The 10633-nt window shown below is 47.7% G+C and overlaps 1 protein-coding gene across 2 annotated transcripts; it reads right to left on the reverse strand.

The window, feature by feature from the left end:
- Positions 1–2644: 2644 nt before the first annotated feature.
- On the reverse strand, positions 2645–10617 carry AGTRAP (angiotensin II receptor associated protein). Of its 2 annotated transcripts, XM_062013125.1 has the most exons (5): positions 10523–10617; positions 5742–5776; positions 5423–5534; positions 4603–4801; positions 2645–3530 (listed from the first exon to the last, which is right to left on the reverse strand). In XM_062013125.1, exons 1-5 carry the CDS (start codon positions 10547–10549, stop codon positions 3424–3426), a joined length of 480 nt encoding a protein of 159 aa, XP_061869109.1. In that variant the 5' UTR covers positions 10550–10617; the 3' UTR covers positions 2645–3423. The 2 variants fall into 2 exon arrangements, with proteins under 2 accessions (XP_061869109.1, XP_061869111.1); XM_062013127.1 differs by lacking the exon at positions 5742–5776 and having other exon boundaries at positions 10523–10608.
- Positions 10618–10633: the final 16 nt, after the last annotated feature.

The raw sequence follows: 10633 nt of genomic DNA on the forward strand, positions 1-10633 counted from the left end.
ATTAAGTGCTTTTTTTCTAAAGACCAAAAGAGTTACTCAAGGCAAGCAAAAGTGCAAAATCCATGACCAATGGATTTCATATTAGCTGTTATGCTCCCAACTAAAACACTTAAGACATGCTTACTATATACAATCTGCAGCAGCACATTAATGCATTAAAATCTGAAACAAATCCAATTAGGCAAACAGAAATTAAGGAAGCAAATAGCACAATTCATACAAAGTAAATCAAGCTTGTTCAAGTGAATGCCATTATGATCACAATGATAGACCCACAATAAACACACAAGCACTGCACAGCCAATGCCCTTTTCCCCATCCCAGCAAACCAAGGCTGATTCATTTCATTTTGCAAGTTGGGACCAGTGATTGGTCCAAGATCACGCTTTACATGCCTTAGAAACGAGGCTTTTCCCCTCACTGCTCAGTCTTACAAACCCAACCATTGCACCAGCCTCTTGTTGCCACTTCCAAGAGCAACAGGCACAGCCAGAGGGCAGATCCTGCTCCACGCAGCAGTGCCCTTTGTGTGCTGCCAGCCACGAACCAGCCGGTGTCTCGGGATGCGGTGGGGGGAGCAGGAGAACCATCACCCACATCCACTCCCTGGGGAGCCATCTTCACTGGCATAGCTGGGGTGCAGGCCCCAGGCCCCCTCAGCATCCCTGCTGACCCCAGAGCTGTGCACACACGTCTCCTCCTTGGCACTTACTCACTCTGATAGCCGCCGCCGGACATGCTGCTGGGGCTCGCCAGGCCCTCGGGGACAGCACACAGGCGCCTCTGTGCCTCCTGTGCAGGGACAAACCTGCAGCTTTGTGCCCCCTCCATCCCCCCTCCAGCTGGGTGGCTGTAAGCAGCTTATCCCCCACGATTAGCAACGCTGCCTGTCACCGGGGCTGCAGATGGCCCTGGGAAAGCCGCTCTCGCCCACGGCTAATTAAAGCTGTGTCCGGAAGGCGGCCCAGAGCGCTCAGCCTGGGGAGGTGAGGCGAGGCATACCTGGGGGTTGTGCCTGGGAGAGGAGGCACATCCTCCTCCACACCAAACCCACCATGTCCTGGCTCCTGGGTGGCGTTGCTGGGCCCCACGGGCACCCCGTGGGAGCATGGGGGAGCCCAGGCCGTGCTGATGGTAGTGCTGGGGTGTGAGGCGGAGGCGATGCCGCTGAGGGAGGCACACTGGGTGGGTTCTGGTTAATCCTGCAGAGCTGCTGGCTCATCACCAGAAAACACCCAGGAACACTCAGACCATAGGACTTGAAAAATCAAAGAAAACAACCCCAAACAACCCCAAGCAGGGCACCACATCTGCTGTGTGTCTCAGGGAGGACACCCGCTGAGCTGCCTCCAGAAGCCCCGTGGTGAGGTCAGGCTGCCTGGAACAGGCTCCATGGATCCCCACACACCCTGCTGAACCAGGTATTGATCCAAGAACCCGCTGCTGCTTATTGTAAGTGCTGCCAAAACAAACACCCTCCTCCTCAGAAGCCTTGTTTTTATCATCACCTCTCTGATTTACTACCCAAAATAACTTCTCCCGCCTTGCTCTGCTCCCCTGAGCAACCAGATGTGTGCTGAGTTCTCCACAATACTAGATGAGTATTTCACAACAGAGAAAGGCTGCAAAGGCCTCACAAGATGTAACTGCAAATACCCAAAAAGCTTTGTATTTAAAGCAGTTGCTTCCAGCCCATGCCTCGCAGGTCTAGGGAAGGAAAAAGCTGAGTGTTTAAATGTGTTATTCAGCCATCGCTGCACAGTTCTGAGAGCTGAAAAACAACTTTAATTGAACATAAAGCCCTGCTCTACAACTCCAGAAGCCCCAGAAATTTCTGCCAACCTATTCTTTCTTCCCCATCTGATGACAAGAGTAGACTGATCCCTATGCTCTGTTGCTTGGCAGCCTGCAAAACGGATACACAACGCTCACCTTGGGAGATTAAACCAGGCTATCACACTTTTATGGCCTTTACCATGCACTTGGGTCTAAACATAAATGATGATGTTCCAGGTACAGCAGCAGGGTATTGTAGTGCTTGTGTAGCAAAGTGAAAGAAGCATCTGCTTGTGTTTAAAAGTGATCAAACTTGGGAGAAAACAGCTTGATTTTAAAAGCCACAGTTAGAGCAACGCTAACAGGGCTCGTGGTCACTGAAGAATCCACGCAGCAGCAGGTCTTGTCAAGAGAAATGTAACTGTAGGATAACACATGTAAACTTTGAGGACTGAACCTGCTTCAGAAAACACACAGCTCTTCCTAGCACTGGTGTTTTCATTCTGCCAGAGATGATATTCTCTTTTTCCTCTGGGAAAGAATCCTGTTGAACATGATTTTGGTTTTAGGATTTTACCTGAAAGCCACAGCAGGACAGATTTATTGTGTAACAGTGTTTGTAGTTTGTCACACTCCACAGACCTCACCCACTGCAGTGTAAATAAATCCATCTTCTCCTTTCCCCAATCTTCACTTTACTAGCCCCCTTCCCACCCACACACTTATAAGCAATACCCTCTACCTGTCTGAGTAAAGTTTAGCCTCAAAGCGATGGAAGCCCTGAGGAGCTTTCCCCATCTCCCAGGTTTCCTGTCTGTAGTCCCAAACCCTCAGGAACAAGTGCATTTTCAAATGAAACACCAGCATAAATTTTTCCAGCACAGAAAAACTGTGTTCATTTAATAGTTCTCTTAGAAAATTGTGACATTTCAAGTTCTGTTAAGACAGGCAGCTGAAGGCAAAAGGACATTTCAAGGCACAGAGTATCTATGACCCACATTCAGCAGCCATTGTGTGAGCCCTGAAGGTCATTCAATCTGCATAAAGGCATCAATGAATAAAACCCAAGACTAGATACTGGGATCACAAGCAGTTTCCTGGCCTGGTAAGAGCATTTTATACCCACCCCAGCTCTGTGCAAACCACCACAGCTAGCATAGGGAGTTATGGTCACAAATCTTAGTTAAATAACACCATCAACAACAGCCCTCAGGAACTCCCAGATGTTTCATGGAAACGTATCTGCAGAAAAGCAGGCGAAACTGGATTGTTTAAGAGCAGTTCCTAAGCCTTTTAAAGCTTGTCCAGGAATAAATTCAGTGGTTCCCTTACTTACAAAACAGAGGATGCACACTATAAGTCTTGGCAGACTGCAGGAGGTGCATCCACTCATATACACAGAGGAGACACTTAGGAAGAGGGAGGAAAGGGATTACAAAGAGTCACAGTGCTTAATGTAACATCTTCAAGGTCTTCTGGACTTATACTGCAGGAACTCATCTGTCTAACCTTCAGGGAGGCAAAAGAAATGAGCAATCAGATCCACTCATTTGCTCAGTAGCAGGTTTTGCTCCATCAGGACAGACATGGGAAGAGCAGAAAGGCAGACTGGGCGAGGGAAGCATCTGTTCTCTGCTGCAGAGGGCCTCAGTAGGGCTGCTGGGCTGTCTTGCTTGAGTCAGGCCACTGTGCAGGGGCTTCCTGCTGATCAATTGGCTCATAGGTGCCGCGGTCCCGGCCTGCACGGATGACACCTGAACGGAATGGAAGAGAACAAGCTTGGGAAAAAAACCCACAGAAGCCCAAGAAGTGCAGCTCCTAGAAGAAACCACCCACTCAGGAGCACACCACACCAGCTGCTCTGGCAGCTCCCTAGCACCTATGATCCTCACTACACAGGCAAGAGGTAAGAGAATTCATCCTTCCAACACAGGCAAAATAACAGAGATGCATTTGAACGTGCCTCTTCATTCCCTGAGAGTTGCTGTTTCAGCAGCCACGTGGCTGTGGGGAAAGCAAGACCCACGATACCTCACAGCACCATAACAGGCTCCTGTAAGAGCATATTTGAGCAAGGTCTCAAGTTCATGAGATCTAGTGGAGGAATGAAAAGACAAACAGAAGCAGCAGGAACCATGGCTAGCTGACAGCATACACACAAGAGCATGATTCATCCACAAACCACTCTTCCCAACAATGCAGCCACAAGTGTGCCACAGCACAGCACTCAATTTGGATCCAGCAGTGCTCCCAATTGCACTAGGACCAATTTGCCTGTGGTACAAGACTAGGAGAAAATGTTACAGCCAGGGGATGGGGAGAAATAGAAGAGAGACAGACTAAGAACGTGCATGGATAGCTCTTTATCTATTGGCTAGGCATTTGCCATGGCTAGAAAGCAATCTGAATCAAAGGTGGCTACCAAACCATACGAGAGGCTTGTTCTAAGCAGCAAAGATGCTGCCAAGCAACAGCAAGGGATTTTGTGTGCAAGGGAAATGAGATGGAGATCAGGAAAAATGCACCACTCAGATTCAAAAGGAAAATGACAGAAGGAAAATGAGAGAGGAAACTTATCAACCACATTCAACACAAAACACCACCACACAGCTTCTTGTGCAGTTTGGATATGAATATGGAACTACAAAGTGTCTGAATTCCAACCTGTGCCTAAGAGGATACACTCAGACATGAGCAAAACAGAGAAAGCACTCCCCTTCCCTGGAAAGGGAGCCAGAATCCAGCTGCACAGAGCTCAGGCTGAGGTGTCCAAAGCACAAGCAGGAGGTGGCCCACGCTGCCATGGAAGCAGAGGAAGCATCCTACCTATGTTAAAGGTGTACTCTCCTCCACGCTCCTGATACATCCGATACACCAAGTAGCAGGACACGGGTTTGAGCAGGAGGCTGAAGATGGCCATGCCTATACTGAAACGGTTAACAGCACCCAGATGGCTGGCTGGGTGGTAGAAGACAGAGATGTGAATGATGTCTGTGAGGACTGTGAGCTGCAAGCCAGTCAGGAACTGGAAACAAAGAGAGAATGGAACATGAACTGAATAGGGCATTAACCTGTGAGGAGTAAGAGTCAGTTATAGCATCTAGCTCCTGCAAGATCTGTGTTCACACCATCATGCCTTCACCCCAGTGTCACACATTGCTAACACTTGACACTGCTCCAGGCAGACAGACATTCCTAGATGAATTCTCTCATATGTCATGCATTCTCTTCACATCTGCCTGCACCTTCTCATGATATGCTCTAGGACTGTTTATTTTTGCTTGCCAATCTCTTTAATGTTCAGAGAAGAGTTTTATAAAGCTCCTCCAACTGAAGCATATGAAACACTTTGTGTCCTCCTCTGGCATTGCAAGTCACAAGAGCAGGTAAAAAAATAGTAAGAGTTAAGTATGCCTCACCTCTGACAAGCAAAATATGTCACAGTGAATGCTTGTCACCATGGCTTACAGTGCTGATAGATTTACCCACTCTCTTTAAAAGATGCCCAAACAACCCAAACAGGGAACTGCACTTGTTCACTGATGTACTGGGAACAGCTGAAAATCATCACTGACTCAAAGAAGCTGTCTCTGCTCTCCACCCTCTCCCTGAGCAGCCTCATGGAGGCACATACCCCCACACTCACCACTATGATGGCATCAAGGGAATCTCGCTGCACAATGGCCCAGATCCCCACTGCAAGGACACTGAAGTTTCCCCAGGCATAGGAGGCTGGAAGCACATGACTCATGCATCCCCTGCCAAACAAGACAAAAAACCCAACCCACATTGACAATAAGCCTGTAACAGGGTGTTTGTATTCATCCCAGTTCCCATACAGACACCCCACTCTTAGATTTAAGACTGTCTTAGACAGGGAGGGCAGATTCTCCAAGAATGTCCCATTCCTAGTTTGAAGGAATATCCTCTTCTCACCCAGGCCAGGCCCGTTAGCAATCACTCACCACACTGTGAGCAGCCAGTGTACCAGAATGATGGCCTATGAGAAAAACCAAACAAGACAGGTCAGCAAGTTGGCAGAACTCCAGGAGGATCAACATGAAATGACACCGAGGGATAGATGGATGGAAGAGTGCCCTAGACTCACAAACCAGGGCAGAAAGCTGGTGTAGCAACTGGGACAGTGTGGCCACAGCCCCATTTTTCACTGCTTCTGTTGCTGTGTATTTCCCGTGGTGCTACTCTGTAGTCATTCATTATTGTTGTCATCTCTGTCGACAGTTGATTCAGGGCCCACTTAGTCTTCTCTAAATGGGTTATTGATTTTGAAACTCCAGAAGAGTTTGCACAGGAGGCCAGGCAACCTGATCCACACTATGCTTAGCACAGTTTATATGTGACCAACCTGGCATCCCACCACCTGCAACTCCCAGCAATTTCACTTCAGTCCTCAGCAAATCCTCTTTTTACCTCCTTCCAGTCTGTTCAGAGCAATGGTTCAACCTCACTGCAATATTAACAGACCTGAAGGCATCTTCTAGGAACCCGAGGACTCGATCCTGCCACAGTATGCAGCTCTTTTCACGCCCAGTGAAGCCACCTGGGCCCAAATGCCAGCAGTGCCCCAAGCAGCAGTAAGATAATGCTGACACTGCTTCTCTGCTTCTGCACTTTGCCAATGCCCTTAATGATCCTGGTCCTCATGCCCAAGGGGACAAATCCAAGAAGAATGCATCTTACTGTAACAAGTGACACAAAGATTCTCTTCACCAGCACCTGACACTTCTGTAACCAAGGAGACATACTCTACATGTTAAGACAGCAAATGGGAAGAAGACTATACCACTTTAGTCTTTTTCTATACCTACACCCATGCCCTCACTTGCTTTTGGGCCTACTGGCAGATTTCAGCAAAGGGAAATCACTCATATTCACTCTCTAAACATTTGTGAAAACAAGAATATGGCAAACAGGCTTTATCAGCAGCTTCATAAAAGAAAGGCTGAAGCCTGGACCTATCAGAGGATCCATGGGAGAAAGGCTCCACTTGGCATTTACACTGACCCAACAGCAACAAGTACAATTGGGAAGTAAGTAGCAAAAGGTCAAATTGCTTGGTGGACACAGGAAAGCAGAAAAATATCATCTACTGACATCCTCCTGCTGCACTCATCGATTTCAACCATCTATCAATGCTCTAACAATACAAAACTAGTTGCTTGAAAAGAGCTAATAACCAACAAAAGGCTGTGAACATAAGAAGTTCAGCCAGGAAATGGCCAGGAGTGATGCAACTGCTGACAACGTAGACGGTTTATAACACAAGGCAGAGCTCTTGCTTCACTGCAGTACCCCGGCACATCAGCAGAGCCTCCACCCCGAGTGGCACAGACACTGCCAGAACTTCAAGCACTGCTTAAACACATTTTTATTAATGATTTTTGTTAATTGTTCATGAAAGCCTACAAAATGCTTCACAATCCCCCCCCCTCTACTCTCCCCTCTCTCCAATTGTACCAGGGAGACCAGGCAGAAACCGCTAATCACTAAAACACAAGATGTTCTTGGATAAGAATGGAGACATGCAAATATCATTTACTCAAGAGACTATCCCCAGATCGAGGGAATTCTTAATTAGGCAGTATTTAATTGTGTGTCACATACCCACAGGACCCCTCAAGGCTCACCACTTAACATAATTAGCCAGGGTGGCTTTGTTTTTTTTAGAGCTGTCTAGATCAATATTGCAGTTACTAAATTATGAAGCATGCTTAGCCATCAGCATAAAGTCAGGTAAATTAGGGCTGATAGGATGAGGGACTGCTGAAATAAAACCCAGGCATTCCCTTCCTTTATTAGTCCAATTTACCTGACAGTTTTTCAGTGGAATAAGCTGGTGGCCTCTTTACCATAGAAAATGTAGTGTTCATGAAAAATCTTCTTTCAGGCTACCACCACACTGTGTGAGATGAGGCAATTTGCAGGCAGCCTCCTGATGAGACAGCAGAAGAATCTCCATTTCCCCCCATCTGTTCAAGAGCTTTAGTCTGTACCTAAGACAGGCATACACTACTTCTTTTGAGACCTGAATTTGTGCTCAGAGTGGAAAATAAGAAAGGTGGGACCATTGTCCCACTCCTTGCTGGGCAGAAGGATCACCACGTGATGAAAAGCATCCCACTGGAACTTGGGGAGAGCTGAGGGGAATTAATTCCGTGCTTGTCTGCAAATCCCAGCACGAGATGGAACTAATTGCCAAGTATCAAAACTGCCTGGGTCTCGTTAGATTGGAAATTCTTTGGAACAGGAACAGAACCCAGCACAAGGCTGAATTTTGACCAAGTTAAAAATTCCATGGTGTCAAGTTATAATTATTTCCTTGTAGCATCTAGTGCTTTTTATTTTCCAGAATGAGTTCCTCTCCTCTGACACATTCCCCTGAGGATATCCTAACGAAAACATATGCAAGCGAGGATGCTCCTCATAATTGTCACAGAGGGATAATAATGAGAGGTCAGACAGTGGCACAGGCAATCCAACCGAGCCCTCGTGGCTCTACCCTTACAGAGTTCTAGTCAGCTGACTTTAGAGTTGAGCTGTTTGATCTAACTTTGAACTTTGCTTTGTGCAGGAGGATGGACTAGATGACATACTGAAGTCTCTTTGAATCTTATTCTATGACTCTGTGACCCAGCATCTCAAAGTGCCTGAGCACTAAACGTGTTTCCAGGCACACAGATTGTAAGGTGTCATCCAAGCTTGAGCAAACTCAACCTTTGTATGTTGAGGCTGTGCATAGTTATTGCAATAATCCTGGGTGTTATGCATTCACTGCAAAAATATGGGTATGCTGCTTCCCACGTGCTTTGCTGAGCAGGACTGTCAGAGGTGAGCCAAGAGATGCTGTTTGGATAAGCATCTTCCTCACCCACTCTAGGGCAAAGCCTGCTACATTAATTTTACAGCTCTGCAAGCATCTTTAAGAGAGGCCTCGGGGCTAAGACACTGCTATGTTCTGGCACAAACGTAGCTCAGTCATGCACTTTTCTTGGAGCTACTTGTATCACAAGGCTCATCTTTTTAATCTCACAGAAATTATAAGCAGATCTGCCAATGAATAGCAGTAGTGTGTGTTATTTCCAGTCCCTTTCTGAATAAGAATCTTTCCCACCTTTGTGATGTGTGTCAGGAAAGCAGATCCTACCTCAAAAATAGGACAAAGATGCAAGTACAATTATTAACTCCCTATCCCCCAGCTCTTCAGCTCCTGAGCAGTACCAGCAGGCTTGACAATGAGGAATTTCTTAATGCTGAGAATGGTTTGCCCAGGACAAGCTTATTCTTATCTAGGAAAAGATTGGGAAACGGGTGTCTGAAAACAGAGAAGAAAGGCAACATTTTCGTTGTGTTGTCATGGTGACTCGTTAACTCAAGAGCACTGTTTTTAGGTTGCCCTATCTATGATAGAACATGTATTTCACGTTGGCAAACATTTTAGTCAAATCTCCTTGCTCCCCACTGTTGCTTTAGCATGGGAAACAAATAAAAATCAAACCAAGTTAAAAACCAAGACAGAACAGTAATATCTTTCAATCATTTCAGCACCCTGGGACTCACACAACAGCCCAAACTTGTCAGAGCGAAGCATCGGCTGGTTTCCAGAATGTAATATAATCCACATACCAGGCCTTGAAAAATCCATTTGCTTACTTGCCTCTAACAAGGGAAGTTGCTTTTCTTGGTGAACTGGGGAGAGGGGGAAACATCATTATATGAATGCCAAGCTTTTATTCAGTTGAGCCACATGAAAGCCTTCCTGAGCAAAGCTGAATCTATCCTAGGAGCTGAGATAATATCCCCCCACTCACCCTGTGGGCAGCCTGATCCCAGCCCACTGCTCACAGCCTTAGGAATCAACAGCAGAAAAACCCCTGATGTGATCAGAGATGTTTTCAGTCTCTGGGCAAAGTTTTAACCAAAGAGAATACCTGAAACTTATCCTGCCAAACAAGACACACAACGTAGTGAGGCTGGAAAAAAAGGCATGCATGCACCTGAAGATCTTGGGGGGTCTGAAAACACCAATGGCAGGGAAAAAGATAAAAGAGAGGAAAATTTTACCTATCAGGGAAGGCTTCAATACCAACCACCACCATCACAAAAGTGGGGTTAGTATCCTCCACTTTCTCCACAAAAACATGCTTCTTCCCAAGGCAAAAAGCGAAACATGGCTGTGACAGGTCCCTTGTTTCCCACTTCTCTGATCACTGACATGTTCAAATTGCCCTCAGTCGAAGCCTCCTCCAACAGAGAAGCAACTTCAACCAGATGATAACAGCAAAGTAAGCTGTTTTGCTTGGCAAACAAAAACTTTGCCTCCTCTGGATCTTGTGTAGCGTTTATCCCGGATTAGCTCTGGTCAGCTGAGCTGGAAACCTCCACGGACACAAGTCAATAACCTGCTGTTGTACCTGGCCAGTCCATGGCCAATTCAGCAACTGCCCTGAAGCAGACAGAACCGTGGAGCCCCCGCCTGTCCAGCCTCATGACCAGGAGCTTTTGCAACGTTCGCTCGTGTGATGAAAAGGCTCAGAAACACCAGCCTTTCCTCCTCAGAGGCCTCCAACACCTCCCGGCCGGGCCCTCAGCCAGCTCCTGGGCCAGGCCGCGCCTCGGCTGCCCCGGGGCCGATCCCCCCTCACAGCCCTCCCGCTCCTCACGGCGGGGCCTGGCCCGCAGGCACCGAGCGGCCCCGGGGCAGTGGCTCAGGCTCCGCGGACCCTACCTTGAGGTTGACGGCTGGCAGCTCCATGGCAGCGGCCGCCCCGTGACTCCCGGCGGCGGGGCCGCCTAACGCGGGGCCGGGCCGGGCCGGGCCGGGCCGGGCGCCGCCGCC

This window comes from Colius striatus, chromosome 21 (assembly GCF_028858725.1).
Source record: "Colius striatus isolate bColStr4 chromosome 21, bColStr4.1.hap1, whole genome shotgun sequence".
NCBI classification, from domain to species: domain Eukaryota; kingdom Metazoa; phylum Chordata; class Aves; order Coliiformes; family Coliidae; genus Colius; species Colius striatus.

Excerpts from the sequence above, each read along its gene's own strand:
- AGTRAP (XM_062013125.1), bottom strand. The coding sequence starts at position 10,549 with ATGGAGCTGCCAGCCGTCAACCTCAAG. Across the intron at positions 5,535-5,741 it reads CACTGGCTGCTCACAGTGTG|GGGATGCATGAGTCATGTGC; the intron begins GTGAGTGATTGC and ends CTTGTTTGGCAG. Across the intron at positions 4,802-5,422 it reads CCCTTGATGCCATCATAGTG|TTCCTGACTGGCTTGCAGCT; the intron begins GTGAGTGTGGGG and ends CTTTGTTTCCAG.